Below are 20,782 nucleotides of genomic sequence, written 5' to 3' on the forward strand. Positions count from 1 at the left end.
CTCCCATCTGTCAGACAAACAACCATATAAAGGGTTAATAGACCCTTGCGGCTGGCTAAACAGGATAACCTGCGCTGACTGGCGGCATTAGAGTGCTAGCTCTTGGGTTCAGCCACACACCTCTCCCAGGTGACGTCTCAGCACACAGGAGAGCAGTCTTCCTCACACGGAGCCGGACAAGCAGTGAGGCCTTCTACTTCCTCCAACCCCAGGGCCTAAATCACTCCTCATCCGCATCCACCAACCGCTCGTCTCCTCACAGATTCGAACTACCCGCTTTTAAGGCGCTTTAACCCGCTCTCGACGCTGATTGGCTACAGTCTTAAACCCGATCGAAGATGATTGGTTGACTGGAAGAAAAACAGTTGAAGTGAGGCGGTAACACCGCGGACGTCATGACGCAGAAGTGAGGGAGAAGGAGGACTGTAGAGAGCGCAAGCGCAGTAAGAAGAAACACGCGGGAGTTTGTGGGAATCTAGTGACGTCATTACTGGCAGACCGGCGCTCGTTGGTGACGTAACACGATCTCCACCGTTCAAGGCGGCGGCGACTCAGCTGTAAGTATGTGAACCTCGGGGCTGTTAACGCCTTCCTAGCACGGCTGGAGAGGAACTAACGTTAACGTGCATTGAAGGCTGCAAATTCATGGGATAAAAGGGAGACAGTCCCCTCTAAATGCGGCTTTCGGAAGAGGCTGTATGGACCTCATGGGTCTAGCTGACTCCGTGGAGAAGATTCCTTGTTACCCATAGCAACCTATCAGAATACAGCTTTTATTTTCAAAAGGTCACTGCAAAAATGAAACGTATGATCTGATTGGTTGCTGTTGGTTCCTCCTAATTTAAAGGGGAACTCCACTTCTAACACTGATAACATGTATATCAAACACCCTGTTTATCGTCCGGTGTCCTGGTGGGAGGACCAGCCGTGTCCAGTTGTTCCTGGTGGTCAATATGGCTCCCACAGGGGTTGTCACCTAGTAAAATTTGCTGTTATTCAGACCTAAGGGATGTATCACTGCGTAAATAAAGCAGAGCTGCAGTTTAAAGCACGGAGGAGGAGCAGGGCAGCAGTATAACTCCATTTAGGAGAAGAGGAGGACTTGTAATTAGTGGGGCTATGATGTAGAACTCCCGTGATCGAGACTGACGTGTGATTTTCCTGTTATTTCTAGTCGTTGACCGTATCATCGTTTTGTGGTTCGTTTCTGTCGCTCGCAGCAGCTCCGGTACAATGTATAGGTATAAGGTAACGCTGAAGGATCGCCACCAGCTGTACAAGCTGATCATCAGCCAGCTGCTGTACGACGGCCATATAAACCTCGCCAATGGCCTCATCAGCGAGATCAAGATGAACACGGTGTGCGCCCCCTCCGAACAGCTGCTGCACCTCATCAAAGTGGGTGAGTGGAACCGTCCAGAGTAGGGAGCAGGAGAGGGACGCGTAGGGACCGGAGGAGACAGAGAGCTCATTCCTCCGTCAGCCAGACTTCCAGCCGCTGCAGTCCCATGTAAATGAAGTGTAATCAGTCCATGATGAAGGCTTTGTGTGTGTTCACACGTAGCGTAAAATGCCACCTCCAAAATCGCAACTCAGGAAAAAAAAAAAAGGCTATACTTACCCGTAGTCATGGCGATGCGTCCCTCTGACGTCCTGGGCCCGGCCTCCTGGGATGACTTTTCATACCATGTGACTGCTGCAGCCAATCATAGGGCTGTGGTGGTCACATACGATGAAAGGTCATCCCAGGAGGCCGGGCCCCAGGACGTCAGAGGGACGCATCGCCATGACTACGGGTAAGTATAGACCTTTTTTTTTTTCCGCTGTTTTCCACAGGAGACCTTCCGGCCGAAAAACTGCAGCACAATTTGGGGCGGTTTTTCATCCAGAACTCCCTGCGGGCTCCGGGGCGGATAGTTTGTGCTTTTTCGCAGCGTATCCACCCTGTGTGAACACGGCCTAAGGCGACATTCAGACGATCGTGCCCGATTTATGCGCGTTAAAACCGCAGCGTTTTACCTACATTAAATGTCCGTGTGCCGTCAGTGCGCGTTGCGTGTGCCGTCAGTTTTTCACGTCCGTGCAGGCGCTTCATTTTATCTTTATTTTTTTTAATCATTTCTATGGGTGGTTTTCACGCACCCATAGACTTCAATGGGCGACTGGATGAAAACGCCTGCGTGTGTGAATAGCCCCATTGAAATGAATGGGTCCGTGTGCTGTCCGTTATTTCAACGCACGAACGGGGAACGCGCTCGTCTGAATGAGCCCTAAGTGTAGTTGCACACGTCCGAGTTTGGGCCGTGAAAAGCGGTCCGAGTGTCGGACACATTTCCTGGCCCGACCGCTGCACAGGTGAACTGAACTCCGCGGTCGGGCCAGGAGATGCAGCGGACACTCCGACCATTTTTAACGGCCCGAACACAGTCATGTGCAAGAGGCGTAAGGCCCTGTTCACACTGAGTTTTTTGCAGGCAGAAAAATCGACCTGCCTTGTGCCGCGTTTTTCGGCCCCGGCCGTTGAGTGCCGCTGCCTTAAAACGCAGTGAAAAAACGCTTTCTTTGCCTCTCGTTGTCAATGGGAGGTCAGAGACGGAAACGCCCGAAGAAAGGGCATGTTGTCGCTTCTTATGCTCGACGCAAAAAACCGCTGGGAACAATGGGAGGCGATTTTTGAAAGTTTTTTTGCTGCGGTTTCCACAGCAAAAATCTCTGTGTGAACAGGACCTAACTTTCATTTTCTCACTATTTAAAGGGAATGTGTCGCTGTTTTTCTATAGCGTCAATGAAAAAAGGCTCCAAAAACGTCCTAAGAAGTGACAGGCACTTCTTTTTGGTGGGCGTCTTTTTAATTGTCGTTTTTGGAAAATGGCCGTGTAAAAAAACGCCCCGTCAGAACAGAACGCCGTATTTCCCATTGAAACCAATGGGCAGATGTTTGGAGACGTTCTGCTTCCGATTTTTCAGCCGTTTTTCGGGACGTTTACGGCCCGAAAAACGGCTGAAAACACAGCATGTGAACATACCCTTAGAATGATAAAAGTGAAGTGAATGACTTTTCAGTTGACCGGTTCAACACCGCGTGTATTTGACACTTTTTTTTTTTTTTTTTTGCGCATTTTACATGCCTCTCCTGCTAAATGTCTTTATCCCTCCATCCTGCTGACAGTCTCCTCCAGGATCACCACCCAATACTGCTGACAGTTTCCTCCAGCGTCACAATACAATCCTGCTGACAGTGTCCTCTGGGATCACCACCCTATCCTGCTGACAGTCTCCTCCAGCATCACTGTCAGCAGGATTGTATGGTGACGCTGGAGGAAACTGTCAGCAGGATTGTATGGTGACGCTGGAGGAGACTGGGGAGATTGGGTGGTGACGCTGGAGGAGACTGGGGAGATTGGGTGGGGACGCATCACCATACAATCTTGCCGACAGTCTCCTCCAGCATCACCATACAATCTTGCTGACAGTCTCCTCCATCGTCCCCATACAATATTGCTGACAGTCTCCTCCCCAACCTCCTGCTGACGGATACATCACCTCCTCACCCGATCACAGTCCGCACATTGTCCACACTGAGAATACATCTCACACTCAGCTCTACTACATATGTACATACACACACACTCAGCTCTACTACACAGACACACACTCAGCTCTACATCTGATACGCTTAGCTCCGCACACCGTCCACACTGAGAATACATCTAGCGTTGGGGGGGGGGGGGGCCCGTCGGGGGTCACGAGAGCGGGGGTCTATGAGAGAGAGAGAGAGGGACAGACAGAGACACACACCTTACCTGCAGTGCAGCTGGTCTTCATAATGGCGCCTGCTTTCTCCCTGCAAACAGCTGTGTGACTGTGACCTGCGTCTGCGCAGTACAGAGGCAATAAACGGCTCCCGTTCATTGTGCCCTATGCATTGTAGCTGCCGTATTCCATCTCTGTATGTGTCGTTAATCGACACACGCAGAGATGAACAAAAATGGCAGCCCCCATAGAGAAGTAAAAGTAAGAATACATTAACCCCTTGAGTACCCAGCTCATTTTGGCCTTGAGGACCAGACCCATTTTTTCAAATCTGACATGTATCACTTTATGTGGTAATAACTCCGGAATGCTTTTACCTATCCAATTGATTCTGAGACTGTTTTCTCGTGACATATTGTACTTTAGTTTAGTGCAAAAATTTGGTCGATAAATTCATTGCTTATTTGTGAAAAACACCAACATTTAGCGAAAATATGAAGAAATTATGATTTTTCCCATTTTAAATGTATCTGCTTGTAAAACAGATGGTAATACCACACAAAATAGTTACCAATTAACATCTCCCATATGTCTACTTTATGTTTGCATCGTTTTTTGAACATCCTTTTATTTTTCTATGACATCACAAGGCTTAGAACTTTAGCAGCAATTTCTCATATTTTTAAGAAAATTTCAAAAAGCGATTTTTTTTCAGGGACGAGTTCAGTTCTGAAGTGGTTTTGAGTGCCCTATATATTAGAAACCCCCATAAAACACCCCATTTTGAAAACTGCACCCCTCAAAGTATCCAAAACAGCATTCAGAAAGTGTTTCAACTCTTTAGGTGTTTTACAGGAATTGAAGGAAAGTAGAGCTGAAATTTTCAAATTTCATTTTTTTTTTACAAAATACATATGTAATACATTTTCTTCTGTACCACAGAAGGTTTTACCTGAGAAACGCAACTCCGTATTTATTGCCCAGATTCTGCAGTTTTTAGAAATATCCCACATGTGGCCCTAGTGTGATAATGGACTGAAACACCGGCCTCAGAAGCAAAGGAGCACCTAGTGGATTTTGGGGCCTCCTTTTTTCAGAATATATTTTAGGCACCATGTCAGGTTTGAAGAGGTCTTGTGGTGCCAAAACAGTGGAAACCCCCAAAAGTGACCCCCAACTACACCCCTCAGGGAATTTATCTAGGGGTATAGTTAGCATTTTGACCTCACAGGTATTTTGCTATATTTTCTGGAGTTAGTCTGTGAAAATGAAAATCTACTTTTTTTCTGGAAAAACGTAAAAATTTCTAATTTTTGCAAGAAATAAAGGAGAGAAAGCCCCCCAACATTTGTAAAGCAATTTCTCCCGATTACGGAAATACCCCATATGTTGTAATAAACTGCTGTTTGGACCCACGGCAGGGCTCAGAAGGGACGGAGCACCATTTGGATTTTGCAGCTCAGATTTTGCTGAATTGGTTTCTGGGGGCCATGTCGCATTTGCAGAGTCCCTGAAGTGCCAGTACAGTAGAAATTCCCCAGATGTGATCCCAATTTGGAGACTATACCCCTGAAAGAATTAAATTAGAGGTGTAGTGAGCATTTTGAGCCCTCAGATTTTTTATAGATTTTATTAGAATTGGTCCGTGAAAATGAAAACATTTTTTTTTTCCCAATAACCTGTAGCTTTAGCTCAGAATTTTTCATTTCCACAAGGAATACAGGAGAAAAGACACCCCAAAATGTGTTACACAATTTCTCCTGATTACGGAAATACCCCATATGTGGTTGTAAACGGCTATTTGGACATACGGCAAGGGTCTAAACGGAAAAAGTGCAATTTCGTTTTTGGAGTGGAGATTTTACAAAATTTGTTTTTGACGCCATGTTGCATTGCGCTGAGGTACGAGTACAGTGAAAACTCCCGAGAAGTGACCCCATTTAGGAAACTACACCCCTCAAGGAACTCATCTAGAAGTGTAGTGAGCATTTTGACCCCCAAAGGTTTTGCAGAAATTAGTGCACAGTGGATGTTGCAGATTGAAAATTGACATTTTCCACATATATGCTATTTCAGTGCCCAATGCGTTGGGCCCAGCTTGTACCACCGGAGACATACGCCCCATAAATTGTTAAGCGGTTCTCCAGAGTACGGTAATACCCCATATGTGGTCATAAACCGCTGTTTGGGCACACTGCCAGGCCCAGAAGGAGCGCCATTTGGCTTTTGGAGCGCAGATTTTGCTTGGTAGTAGTTTTGTTTAGTGTTTTACTGGTGTTTCAGTTTATAATGTGGGGGCATATGTAATCTGTGCGGAGTACATACATTTTTTGCGTGACACACTGTCGTTTTTATTGGTAACGTGTTTGGCTACGCGCGACTTTTTGATCACTTTTTATTCCATTTTTTTGGAAACAACGTGACCAAAAAAGGAAATTCTGCCATTGTTTTTTATGGTATTTTTTTTACGGTGTTCACCATGCGGGATAAATAATATGATATTTTTTTAGGTCAGGCCGATACGAACGCGGCGATACCTATTATGTCTAGTTTTTGTCTTTTTTTTCTAATTATAAAGGGCTTGATCAGGGAAACAAGGCGATTATTGTTTTTATTACGTAAAACTTGTATTTATTTATTTATCTAAAACTTTTTTTTAACTTTTTTTTCACTTTTTATTTTACACATACTAGGGGACTGGCAGATCTGATCTTCTGATCCCCTGCACAATACACTGCACTACTTCTGTATGTACTGATGTAGTGCAGTGTATTGTAACTGTCACTTTACAACTGACAGTTGAGCCTATTACGTCCTGCCTTGGGCAGGACCTAATAGGCTCCCGTACCTGGCAACCAGGAAGCCGTTGCTAGGCTTCCTGGTTGCCATCGCAACCATCAGAACCCCGCGATTTTTCGCGGGGGGGGGGCAATGGGGTGCAGAGGGAGCCCCCTCCCTCTGTATCAATCACTTAAATGCCGCTGTCGCTATTGACAGCGGCATTTAAGGGGTTAAACTACAGCGATCGGAGAGGACAGTGATCGCTGTAGTTGCAGTGGGATGTCGGCTGTATATTACAGCCGACATCCGATGAAGATGGAGCGAGCACAGCTCCTGTGCCCGCTTCATCCTCAGGGCGTTACTATACGCCCATATTCGGGAAGGGGTTAATAAAAAGTGTTTTGGTTTTTTTTACACCGCTTTGTCTGATCTCCTCACGTATCTCACAGAAGTGAGGAGATCAGAGAAAGTGACAGGAGCTTTCTCCTGCAGACGACGTCACAGACGGCTGTGATTGGTCAGTCTTCAGAGACTGACCAATCACAGCAATCGCCGGCATTGGGGACTGCTAATTGGTCCCCAGGCCGGTAGCAGAGACGGTTAGCTGTCAATGACAGCTGCCGCCGCTGTTCTGTCACTATGTGATTTCACACAGTGACAGTTTATTCCTGCGCCGTAATAGTACGTCGAAGGTACGCTGGCATAAGCGGCCAGCGACGTACTATTACGTCAAAGGTACGCAAGGGGTTAAAAAGTAGAAAGTGTAGAAATAAATAAAATTTTTGTTTACATTATATTAAAAGCAATATAATAAAAATAAATAAAATCATGACACCTTCCCTTTAAGAGCTTGCTGTCAGTGAATAGGAACATGCATAGGCTGAAAACCTGTCTCTATCTTGTCCTGTTAAGGGCTCATTCAGACGAGCGTATATCAGGTCTGTGTGACGGCCGTTAAAACAATGGCCGTCACGCGGCGTCATGTATTTCAATGGGGCCGTTCAAACGATCGTTGTTTCAACAGAGCATATGAAGGGTCCGTGAAAATGTAACAAACCCTCCGCTGTGTGACTAAGGCCTCATTCACACGTTGGGCGCTTTATCCGGACAGAATCCGTAACAATTCCACTGACCATGCATGTCAACTGCGCAGTTTTATGCCCCATTTGCGTGGTTTTTGCCGCAGATAAACTACAAAATCTACGGCAGGTCTAGTGCAAATCCTCACCATGTGAACGGAGCTGAAGGGCTCTCGTGACGCGCAGCATTGTGGCCATAAAAACCGTGCAAAAAAGTGCCATTATTACCTGAACATATTCTCAGTCTATGGATGTATCGCATGAATGTTTCCATTCACTCACAGCAAACAGAGATCTTAAAAATGGTGGGAACTTAAACTCAGTCTATTAGAAAGTTTACAAGGGTTTTTTGAATAATGGCGGCAGACCCCTTTAAGCTTTACTCTCCGACCCCTTTGATAATATTTATTTGCAGGTATGGAGAACGATGACAGCGCCGTCCAGTACGCCATAGGCCGCTCCGATACTGTAGCCCCCGGCACAGGAATAGACCTGGAGTTCGATGCGGACGTTCAGACCATGTCCCCAGAGGCGTCCGAGTACGAGACCTGCTACGTGACCTCGCACAAGGGCCCTTGTCGTGTGGCCACCTACAGCAGGGACGGACAGCTGATCGCAACCGGCTCCGCCGACGCCTCCATAAAGGTCCTGGACACGGAGCGTATGCTGGCCAAGAGCGCCATGCCGATAGAGGTAACTGACAACCACTCAGAGCTGCCACCACCGCCCAGTGCTGATGTCAGTCCGCTTTCCACATATCCTGGATGGTATAGAATCCTCTGCTTGTGTGTCAGTCTGCACTGCAATTCTAGCATTCTATTCAAGAAATCTCAGATTCAGATGCAGCAGTTTATGGGGCCTTCTGGAATAGTCCTTGTACTGCGCTTCGCCTTCCTAAACCTCAGATGTTTCTCTCCCTCAGGTCATGATGAATGAGACGGCGCAGCAGAACATGGAGAACCATCCCGTCATCCGCACCCTTTATGACCACGTCGATGAAGTCACCTGTTTGGCTTTCCACCCCACGGAGCAGATCCTCGCCTCCGGCTCCAAAGACTTCACCCTGAAACTCTTCGACTACTCGAAACCATCAGCCAAGAGAGCCTTCAAGCACATCCAGGTCAGTGACCATTTAGAGGGGGAGTCCACTCACAGGGAATAGATCGGGTCTGGGTGTGGTGTGATGAGTATAATAACAATATAACCAAATATTACTCCCTGCTCCACCCTGATCTTTCCTCAAGGAACATTAAACAGAATCGTTTTAACATGGGCGGAGCCCTGACAACTTCATTTGGTTTCATTACGAGAGACAAGTTGTCACCGGTAATAAGGACAGAGAAGCACACGCTCAGTAGCCCTATGTGGTTAACCCCGCAGGGCTGTGAGGACTTCTCCTTGCAGGATACGGGCTGCATTGTGGCAGTGGAGTACTGCAGACTGTCGTGGCGCCCATCAGCACATGACCGCAAATGGTTAATAGCGGAAACGTTCCTACTTGTAATTGGATAATTTAACATATTCATATTCGTCAATAGAATTCCTATAATCCGGCATCTGATAATCCAGCGTTTATCAGGGTTACCCCTCACTTACACGTGCGTTTTCTAGACTTTTTCCCGTGAACGTCTGATAATTCAGAATCTGTTAATCCGGCACCACTAAGGTATTCTATTATTTCAGTGACTCTTCACTTTAAGGTTATTAAGAACAGTCTTCTTGTCGGATCTCGGGTGGTCGCGTTGGCTCACTGCTCCCCGGCCGCCTCATTGTGACTCATCCAATGACACCGCGGTCACAGTGACTCTGACAGCGAGAGGAGCGAGAGGTACTTGTGAGAGTGAAGGGTCTCTGGTACATGAGGGTCCGTTATTACTTCTCTGCAGTAAATTGCAGTATTGATCCCAGACTGATTTAATCTAAACTGCGTGTCCTCTCCTGAAAACTTCGCCACTCAGTGACTTCATCTAAACGTCTCATCCAATAGGTCTCTATTCTCAGAGTACTGCTATACTGCCCCTAGTGGGCAAATCACTACTAACAACCATACAGTAAATCAATGGATCTTCCAGACTGCTGGATATTTTCTACAGATATCTACATAAACAGCAGAGTCACTATGTACATACATTACATTACTTATCCTGTACTGATCCTGAGTTACATCCTGTATTATACTCCAGAGCTGCACTCACTATTCTGCTGGTGGAGTCACTGTGTACATACATTACATTACTTATCCTGTACTGATCCTGAGTTACATCCTGTATTATACTCCAGAGCTGCACTCACTATTCTGCTGGTGGTGTCACTGTGTACATACATTACATTACTTATCCTGTACTGATCCTGAGTTACATCCTGTATTATACTCCAGAGCTGCACTCACTATTCTGCTGGTGGAGTCACTGTGTACATACATTACATTACTTATCCTGTACTGATCCTGAGTTACATCCTGTATTATACTCCAGAGCTGCACTCACTATTCTGCTGGTGGAGTCACTGTGTACATACATTACATTACTTATCCTGTACTGATCCTGAGTTATATCCTGTATTATACTCCAGAGCTGCACTCACTATTCTGCTGGTGGAGTCACTGTGTACATACATTACATTACTTATCCTGTACTGATCCTGAGTTACATCCTGTATTCTACTCCAGAGCTGCACTCACTATTCTGCTGGTGGAGTCACTGTGTACATACATTACATTACTTATCCTGTACTGATCCTGAGTTACATCCTGTATTATACTCCAGAGCTGCACTCACTATTCTGCTGGTGGTGTCACTGTGTACATACATTACATTACTTATCCTGTACTGATCCTGAGTTACATCCTGTATTATACTCCAGAGCTGCACTCACTATTCTGCTGGTGGAGTCACTGTGTACATACATTACATTACTTATCCTGTACTGATCCTGAGTTACATCCTGTATTATACTCCAGAGCTGCACTCACTATTCTGCTGGTGGAGTCACTGTGTACATACATTACATTACTTATCCTGTACTGATCCTGAGTTACATCCTGTATTCTACACCAGAGCTGCACTCACTATTCTGCTGGTGGAGTCACTGTGTACATACATTACATTACTTATCCTGTACTGATCCTGAGTTACATCCTGTATTATACTCCAGAGCTGCACTCACTATTCTGTTGGTGGTGTCACTGTGTACATACATTACATTACTTATCCTGTACTGATCCTGAGTTACATCCTGTATTATACTCCAGAGCTGCACTCACTATTCTGCTGGTGGAGTCACTGTGTACATACATTACATTACTTATCCTGTACTGATCCTGAGTTACATCCTGTATTCTACTCCAGAGCTGCACTCACTATTCTGCTGGTGGAGTCACTGTGTACATACATTACATTACTTATCCTGTACTGATCCTGAGTTACATCCTGTATTCTACTCCAGAGCTGCACTCACTATTCTGCTGGTGGAGTCACTGTGTACATACATTACATTACTTATCCTGTACTGATCCTGAGTTACATCCTGTATTCTACTCCAGAGCTGCACTCACTATTCTGCTGGTGGAGTCACTGTGTACATACATTACATTACTTATCCTGTACTGATCCTGAGTTATATCCTGTATTATACTCCAGAGCTGCACTCACTATTCTGCTGGTGGAGTCACTGTGTACATACATTACATTACTTATCCTGTACTGATCCTGAGTTACATCCTGTATTCTACTCCAGAGCTGCACTCACTATTCTGCTGGTGGAGTCACTGTGTACATACATTACATTACTTATCCTGTACTGATCCTGAGTTACATCCTGTATTATACTCCAGAGCTGCACTCACTATTCTGCTGGTGGTGTCACTGTGTACATACATTACATTACTTATCCTGTACTGATCCTGAGTTACATCCTGTATTATACTCCAGAGCTGCACTCGCTATTCTGCTGGTGGAGTCACTGTGTACATACATTACATTACTTATCCTGTACTGATCCTGAGTTACATCCTGTATTATACTCCAGAGCTGCACTCGCTATTCTGCTGGTGGAGTCACTGTGTACATACATTACATTACTTATCCTGTACTGATCCTGAGTTACATCCTGTATTATACTCCAGAGCTGCACTCGCTATTCTGCTGGTGGAGTCACTGTGTACATACATTACATTACTTATCCTGTACTGAGCCTGAGTTATATCCTGTATTATACTGCAGAGCTGCACTCACTATTCTGCTGGTGGAGTCACTGTGTACATACATTACTTATCCTGTACTGATCCTGAGTTACATCCCGTATTATACTCCAGATCTGCACTCACTATTCTGCTGGTGGAGTCACTGTGTACATACATTACTTATCCTGTACTGATCCTGAGTTACATCCTGTATTATACTCCAGAGCTGCACTCACTATTCTGCTGGTGGAGTCACTGTGTACATACATTACATTACTTATCCTGTACTGATCCTGAGTTATATCCTGTATTATACTCCAGAGCTGCACTCACTATTCTGCTGGTGGAGTCATTGTGTACATACATTACATTACTTATCCTGTACTGATCCTGAGTTATATCCTGTATTATACTCCAGAGCTGCACTCACTATTCTGCTGGTGGAGTCACTGTGTAAATACATTACATTACTTATTCTGTACTGATCCTGAGTTATATCCTGTATTATACTCCAGAGCTGCACTCACTATTCTGCTGGTGGAGTCACTGTGTACATACATTACATTACTTATCCTGTACTGATCCTGAGTTATATCCTGTATTATACTCCAGAGCTGTACTCACTATTCTGCTGGTGGAGTCACTGTGTACATACATTACATTACTTATCCTGTACTGATCCTGAGTTACATCCTGTATTATACTCCAGAGCTGCACTCACTATTCTGCTGGTGGAGTCACTGTGTACATACATTACATTACTTATCCTGTACTGATCCTGAGTTACATCCTGTATTATACTCCAGAGCTGCACTCACTATTCTGCTGGTGGAGTCACTGTGTACATACATTACATTACTTATCCTGTACTGATCCTGAGTTATATCCTGTATTATACTCCAGAGCTGCACTCACTATTCTGCTGATTTATTCGAAACAGTCAGCAAGCTTGTGGGCAGACCTTCACTTTAGCTGTGCTTCTACATAGCAGGGGGGAAGTTTTGTTTTTTTCCTGCAAGGAGTTCTAGTTGACGTCAGTCACATGTTTTGATGTAAATATTTCTGCAGGTTGAAGAACACTATAGTTTCTCCAACTTAAAATTCCTGATAACAGGGAGCAGTAGCGTTGATTTAGCTGCACAGCCAATGAGGAGCAGATAGACTGGAATGAGGGGGTGAGATCAGATCCTGCAGGGAAACATATAGAGTAACTCTGTCATTTGTGTGACCCTCCAGGAAGCAGAAATGCTGCGCTCCATCTCCTTCCACCCGTCGGGAGACTTCATCATAGTGGGCACTCAGCACCCCACGCTGCGCCTCTACGATGTCAACACCTTCCAGTGCTTCGTATCCTGTAACCCGCAAGACCAGCACTCGGACGCCATCTGCTCCGTCAACTATAACCCGAGCGCCAACACCTACGTCACCTGCAGCAAGGACGGCAGCATCAAACTCTGGGACGGCGTCTCCAACCGCTGCATTACCACGTATGAGAAGGCGCATGACGGGGCTGAAGTGTGCTCCGCCGTCTTCTCCAAAAACTCCAAATACATCCTGTCCAACGGCAAGGACTCTGTGGCCAAGCTGTGGGAGATCTCTACCAGCCGTATGCTGGTCAAGTACACAGGTAAGGGACAGTCGGTGACCACCTGGCCTGAAATGCAGACCATACCCAGCAGTCCCTACCTTAGTATCCTCCTCTCCTTTGATCATAGCCGGTCTCATATTGCTATACTATCCCAGATCAGCTTTTTATTCAACTTCAGATTGCACCTGTCCCTGTCTGTAAGGCAACTGTCTGCAGCACGAGCCCTCCACCAATGCTTTATCTTCTATGCCTAAAATTGTTGGTTAATCCATGCCATATGATTTCAGGGATTTTACCATCAGAAAGTCCAGGGTGCTGTACACGTCCGGCGCTGTGTAGCGCTGCTGATCAGTTGCCTGCCTCTGATTATCTGGTCTCACTCTATGATGGTGTGAGTGTATTACCGCTTGCGACCAGCAGGGGGCAAAAGTGTATGGAGGAACTACCAGCCAGTATATAGGATACACATTGGGGGGGGGGGGGGGATTTGTATTAGGTAGATGTCACAATTAACCCATGCTGGTCGTGGGCAGCGGACTGAACCCCTATAACGTGCCTCTTCTCTGTATGTAGGTGCCGGACTCAGCGGCAGGCAGGTGCACAGGACGCAGGCCGTCTTCAACCACACAGAAGACTACGTCCTACTCCCTGACGAAAGGACAATCAGCTTGTGCTGCTGGGACTCCAGAACGTCCGAACGCCGCAACCTCCTCTCCCTAGGACACAATAACATCGTCCGCTGCATCGTCCACTCTCCCACCAACCCTGGATTCATGACCTGCAGCGACGACTTCCGAGCCCGATTCTGGTACCGAAGGTCAACCACAGACTAAAAGAATTAAACCCCGCACGACGGATGGCAAGGGAGAACTAATGGATGTAGCGCCCCCCAGTGTACAGAACAGTGACGTCTCCAGCGCGCTCCTGCTGCTTTATCTTTGGAATATATTTTATTATGGGATCCCCCGAGCCCTGCAGGGGAGAGGTGTGTGGAATGTCCGACCTCAGGGGTGCCCCGCCCACAACGCTGCCAGGTTCCGATGACTTGTTACTATTGTACGCGCTGTTCCATGATGTTTCATATCTCTCCATTACTGTGTCAATTTTTTTTGGTTCAAATTAAAGGGGAATCGTCACATTATAAAGTTATGGTATATATGACTAGGATATGCCATAACCTTATGATCGGCGGGGGTCTGGCCTCGGGGACCCCATTAATTCCAAGACGCCCCCCCCCCCCAGCCAGCTGATTTGCCAATTCAAGTGAGCACCGCTGTGCGGGGAGAAACTAAAGGGCCCCTTTGTTCTGAGGAGCGATGGGGGCCCCGGACTTCTAATAATGGGAATACCCCTTTAAATCCCAGATGTACAGAAGAATGATGTCATCGTACGTCTCCGATCCGTCATGCAATGGGAATTTTAGAACTAGTTGGGGTAAGGCTGGTACAACGCTCTGTCATGACCCTGTTTTGTTAAGGGTTTTTTTATTTTTTTATTTTTTATAGAGATCTGTCCTGACGCATTTTTCACATAACCAATCACTGTGCAGCTTTCTTTTTTTTCAAACCTTTAATTGAAAGGTAGGTGAGCCCGGATTGGTTGCTAGGGGCACAAGGTCAGTTTTGATAAATGAGGACCACTGTTATGTCTAGGAACGGGCCTGCAGGGGCGGGGCATGAAATGTCTTTGATGTTCTGTGAATATCTTTGTCATGCCCCGCCTCCTCGGCTTTGTTCCAGACATAAGTGTATCAGTTTTTTTCTGAAGCGTTCCCTTAAAGGGGTTGTCCAGAATTGGAAAACCATGGCTGTAGTTTTCGAAAAACAGCACCACACCTGTCCACAGGTTGTGTGTGATATTGCAGCTCAGACCCATTCACTTCAATGAAGCTGAGCTGCAGTACCAGACACAACCTTTTGGTCAGGTGTGGTGCTGTTTCTGGAAGAAAGCTGTGTTCTTCTATTCCAGTACACGTGTAATCTGGGCCTTACTGAGCAGCCAGAAGTCTCCAGTCATGGACCACACGAGGCCGGGCAAGTCCCATCTGCACAACCAATCTGCCCCTCTCCACTATAGTAGATATGAAGCTGCCAGCCCTTACTGAATCAAAGTTTCTTGCTGTTTTTGGGGGGCTGTGCATACCGATTGTACCAAATGTCATCCTGAATATTTTCAGTTTTTTTTTAAAATAAAACGGTTAAACAGCAGGTCTGAAGTATAATCATTGTGTGGGAGGGCGCCGCTCTGCTGGATACTACAGGTAACGCACTCTATTAAGCTGCAGGCTGTTATTCATCAGTTAGCCAGGTAGCTCCACCCACAGCGCATACATTTACATACATATTTATTTGTGTGGGCGTTTTTACATGGGCAGATTTACTGGCTGTTAAAGGGGTTTTCCGTGACCGGATAACTGATGACCGATCCACAGAATAGGTCATCAGTATATGATCGGTGTGGGTCCGACGCCCGGACCCTGCACCGATCAGCTGCTCCGGCTGCCGGATATTTTGAACGGTATGTAGTTGGAGCCGGAAGCAGTTGGCTCCGTACATTGCATAGCGGCCACGCTGCAGAACTACAGCTCTGCTCCTATTCACTTGAATACTGCAGTTTGGCCGCTAGTCGGTGACTGGAGCCAACTGCTTCTGGCATAAACATCCGGAGGCTGATCGGTGCGGATCCGGGTGTGGATAGGGTCATCAATTGTCCGGTTGTGGAAAACCCCTTGGTTGCTACTAATTTGGCAGAGGGGGCAGAGTCTCATTACACTGCACTTGTTCATTAAGTGCAGCAAGTGACATAGAATCTCAGTATATTCCTATGTGATGCAGCTTCAGCCTGTCTCCTCTACATTCTGCTTCTGTTAGGTTCATCCATGTCAATCCTTACAAGCAGGAGACCGTGAGAAGCAGCATCTGATATAAATACACTGGTCACTGCACTCATGGATAGTATAGCCAATCAGGAGAGTTTTATAACGCTGCAGCTACTCATTGTATCGACTCAACTCTTATATCATTGCACTAAAGGGGCCTAAGATAGGGGATAAATATTCTTTTCCGCAGCACTATATACATGGGGTACATACAGAGGAACAAGGAGGGTGGGGATGGGAGGGGTCTCAGTGCTGCTAGGAGGTATTTGATTGGTGATGACGTAATCCTGCACACCTATAATATTACAAGCTCTCGCCAATAGCGCAATGAAATCTCCCACGATGGGTCAGTTTGGTCATAGCCGCGCGTAACAACATATATTAACGCCATGGAGCCAGATCCTAAGGGAGCGCGATACATCATGTGACATCCCTGTGCTGTTCACTCATGCACATTACATTACTAAACAGCAGGGGGCAACAATGAGCTCAGGTGAAAGCTCCTCCCACAGTGAATGAGAATAAAACCTGTGCTCTTTCCTAATGCATGATGGGAGGGACGTTTATGGTAAAAATAACAGGATTGTGGCTCAATATTTTCTATACTTTTTGTTCCGTGTGGCTTGTGAATGATTCTCTCACCAACGGTACCAGAAATAAATAGAAGCGTAATTGCCCTTTAAATTGCCACATGGGTTTTACTATAGACTGTGGGTGATGCCACCTCGTCGGGCATAGCGGGTAAGTCCAGGAATTCAACGGCAGTCAGGAAGTTGCAAATTTCCTGCAGGTTTTAGGTTAAATTTTTTTATTTTTAGAGAACCACAAAATAAACTCACACCTCGCGGAGGACAGGAAGTCGGTGCTCAGCTGAACGTGAGTTGGTATCCGTTTTTGGGTCTTATGTTTTACAGCGCGGTTAGACAGCTGTACGCAATAGGATTCGAAGATTTCAGAAACTGCTCCTGTCCCTAAGGAAGTGGGTGATAAATTTATCGTGTTTCACTTAAAGGGGTTGTCCAGTTCAGAAAACACGTTGTCATACACCCTATTAGGGTATTTTGAGTTGACAGAGGGAGGTCCCATGTTTACAGAGCGTCTCCCTCTCTCTGGAGGACCTGTCCGGCCCTGCATTATACAGACAGCACATTGATATGAATGGACACCGTGTAATGCTTCATTTCTCCTGTGGTGACGCTGCAGGGAAATTCAACACTTACTGCCAGGTTTCCACATAGATCACAGCTGATCGCTGGGTATCGCAGCATTGGGTCATTTTGTAAAGCGCTTATTGTCAAGGGACCCTTCTAACAAGTAGGGATTGCCTACAGTGAAGAACCCCTCCAGCGTAGACACAATTTTCCATCACTGCTCCTCCCACCTGTCTTCTCTTTTTAATATATATATATATATATATATATATATATATATATATATATTGTACTCCCTTCCCTGCAGTCTGGCCTCTTGGCTGCTTTTGATCAGAGGTCATCTTTAAATTTAGATTTCACCCTTAGTTCTCATCCTCTGTGCTATTCTAACAATCCCATGATGCCTCAGTACAGCCTCACATGAGCCGGTACCATCTCAGCCTGCTGGGTAGGACAGTGTCATTATCCTTCCCTCAATATTCTCCTAAATAAACTAAGCAGCAAGAAAAACAACAGGTAATGAAATGGCACATCACATGCAAGTCCTCAATGGAACACGTGAGAAACTTTAGTTTTGGTTGGAGTTCCCCTTTAATATCACGGTAAGGTTCAGTTCAAGCGGCCGATAAAATGGCGAGATACTCCACCTCGGCCTATTTTTATTGAGCTATAAAAGTCCTTGTGAGCCTCACTGGCCCTTCACGCGAACAGTCAAGCCCGCCTTCAGTTCCCCTTCCATATAAGGGAGAGTTCATCTAAGACAGACTGGTTGCTATGGACATCCCCCATATAATAGCCATAGCAACCAGACAATAACACATGATTCAGCTTTTCCAGTCTAAACTGGACTGGCACCGTGTTGCTATCAGAGTAGGGGAAGATGTCGCTTGGCAGAATATCAAACCCCATCTTGAACGGCATTATCATAAATTTAGGTGGACATTCCCTTTAAGGCCCATTGACATAATAGCATAGATGTACTGCAAGGGAAAAAAAACAGGATCACCATATAGGATCTGAATAGACTAAGGGAATGTAGAGGGCCCCTTCTCAGCCCTGGGGGATACCTATTGATTCACATGGGATGCCCTATAATGCATAAACACAGCAGCGAATGCAAAAATCGGTGAATTACAGGGGCTCCCAAAAGTGTGAACCCCCCCCCAAATATATAGATTCTGGGGCTCACCACATGAGCGGAGTTTGTCTGACCTACTATTCATTTACATAGTGAATAAACGATCTAGTGGGATTAGATCATACGTCAATCCCCTTGACCGGTGTTCCCTTATAGACTGAGGGCCCCAACTTTAGGGGCCAAGATTCAACCCCCGGCAGTTCATCATATCTTGGTTTGCAAAGTCCATCACGTTTAGATGATGAATGCTATGGACATATTCTAACCCCCCCCCCCCCCCCTGTGGGCCCGAGGTGAAGGGGCAAGTTACAGCCCAATTGTAATGTCACCATTGACCACAGTTGGGTTTGCAGGGTTCCAAAATGTGATGGACCTTTTCTGAGGGGTCCCCAGGTTCTCCGCACCTTCTACTCTATTGACCATGGTTTATGATCTTCAGTGACACTAAATGTCAAGAGCAACTTCCGAATAACAGGAAAACAGAACTTCGTGTTCTCTAAAATTGAAGCTAAAAGTGGTGAAGAAATCGTCCTCCGTGCTCGAAAAAGTGAGAACCTGAATTTACCACCAGAGAAGAGCGAGATGTTTTCTTAAATGTCTCAGGAGCCGCTGCATTTTTACCCTCCGGATTGAACCACAGGTGACAGTCAAGTTTTTATTGCAATTTTTATTTATTTTTATTTTTTTGAAAAGTATTATTATTTGTATTCTTTTTTTATTCCTTTTTTTAATGTAGCTTTTTTTATAATTTTGTGGTTGGTTTGAAAGTTTTTTCCTTTCCTTCTCTTCTTATCGGCGCTCGCACAGACCCTTCTACCTCGCCAGGAACTTCCTGGACTGTGTGTCAGCCAGATGTGCTGCAGCTGAGCTTGTCGTGACTGTGCAGAGCTCGCAGAGCCAAAGAGCAGTCAGCAGTGGTCGGAGAGAGGACGCTGGGACGACTGGCCAGATATGGAGCCGACCGGCCCCGCAAAAAAGGTGACTCACAAAACTGGAGGGAGGAGGGAACAGTAATGGCCGGTTCATAGTGGTCGCTGTTGGATAAAATACAATTAGCTATGGGGGGAGGGGGTATCTGCCGATTATCCGCACAATCCAAAGAATGAGAACTTGTTAGTGATTGGTGGAAGATAAAGTCTTAATATTTTCTAACAATAATGAAACAATCTGAATTATCATGTGTAGTGAACCCTCATCTATAGAGAAAGAAGTATCTATCTATCTATCTATCTATCTATCCTCATATCTATCTATCTATCTATCTATCTATCTATCTATCTATCTATCTATCTATCTATCTATCTATCTATCTATCTATCTATCTATCCTCATATCTATCTATCTATCTATCTATCCTCATATCTATCTATCTATCTATCTATCTATCTATCTATCTATCTATCTATCTATCTATCTATCTATCTATCTATGCTCATATCTATCTATCTATCTATCTATCTATCCTCATATCTATCTATCTATCTATCTATCTATCTATCTATCTATCTATCTATCTATCTATCTATCTATCTATCTATCCTCATATCTATCTATCTATCTATCTATCTATCTATCTATCTATCTATCTATCTATCTATCTATCTATCTATCTATCTATCTCATATCTATCTATCTATCTATCTCATATCTATCTATCTATCTCCTATCTATCTATCTATCTATCTATCTATCTATCTATCTCATATCTATCTATCTATCTATCTATCTATCTATCTATCTATCTATCTATCTATCTATCTATCTATCTATCTATCTATCTATCTATCTATCTATCTATCTATCTATCTATCTATCTATCTATCTATCCATCTATCCATCTATCCATCTAAATGGGAAGTGTCTAAATGTCTATTGGAAGAAATCAGTCGTTTCTGGGGCAGCTAGTGACCTGTTGCCATCTTGTGGGATAGATACAATAAATAATTTTGAGATTTTCAAGGTTGTAACTGGACATAAAAAAAACTGGTCTATTGGTTGAAAGTAACAGAATTATTCTATACACAGTAAAATTACTTTAATCCGGCACGAGAGGGAGTCCGATTTTACTATGTATAATATATATTTAGTGTGGAGTTGCCAACTTTCCAGGTAAAGGGTTAGGGTCAGAATTCATTTTGGGGTGTAATGAAGGGGGATCATATGCACTAATTGGGATTCAAATACCATAGATTGGGGGCGTGTCCTCTATAAATGGGCGTGGCCTAATTGTGCAC

General features: G+C 45.1%; 2 protein-coding genes across 8 annotated transcripts in view; one reads left to right on the forward strand and one right to left on the reverse strand.

Moving 5' to 3' along the window:
• AURKA (aurora kinase A) overlaps window positions 1–20,782 on the reverse strand; it is a 124,230-nt gene that overhangs the window by 12,763 nt on the left and 90,685 nt on the right. The window contains exon 1 of one of the 5 annotated variants that reach the window (XM_075845647.1): window positions 120–429. The exons of 3 other annotated variants lie outside the window; for them this stretch is intronic. The gene's annotated coding sequence lies outside the window, so the exon portion shown is untranslated. Of the gene's footprint in view, window positions 1–119; window positions 430–20,782 lie in introns of those variants that run through there. One more of the 5 variants, XM_075845643.1, reaches the window with a different exon arrangement.
• CSTF1 (cleavage stimulation factor subunit 1) lies at window positions 370–15,588 on the forward strand. 3 transcript variants are annotated; one of them, XM_075845641.1, is made up of 6 exons: window positions 370–557; window positions 1,221–1,402; window positions 8,029–8,306; window positions 8,536–8,733; window positions 13,030–13,420; window positions 13,955–15,588. In XM_075845641.1, the coding sequence occupies exons 2-6, from the start codon at window positions 1,234–1,236 to the stop codon at window positions 14,212–14,214; spliced, it is 1,296 nt and encodes a 431-aa protein (XP_075701756.1). In that variant the 5' UTR covers window positions 370–557; window positions 1,221–1,233; the 3' UTR covers window positions 14,215–15,588. The 3 variants fall into 3 exon arrangements, with proteins under 3 accessions (XP_075701756.1, XP_075701757.1, XP_075701755.1); XM_075845640.1 differs by having other exon boundaries at window positions 372–557; window positions 1,175–1,402; XM_075845642.1 differs by lacking the exon at window positions 1,221–1,402.

This window comes from Rhinoderma darwinii, chromosome 13, assembly GCF_050947455.1.
Source record: "Rhinoderma darwinii isolate aRhiDar2 chromosome 13, aRhiDar2.hap1, whole genome shotgun sequence".
Classification (NCBI taxonomy): domain Eukaryota; kingdom Metazoa; phylum Chordata; class Amphibia; order Anura; family Rhinodermatidae; genus Rhinoderma; species Rhinoderma darwinii.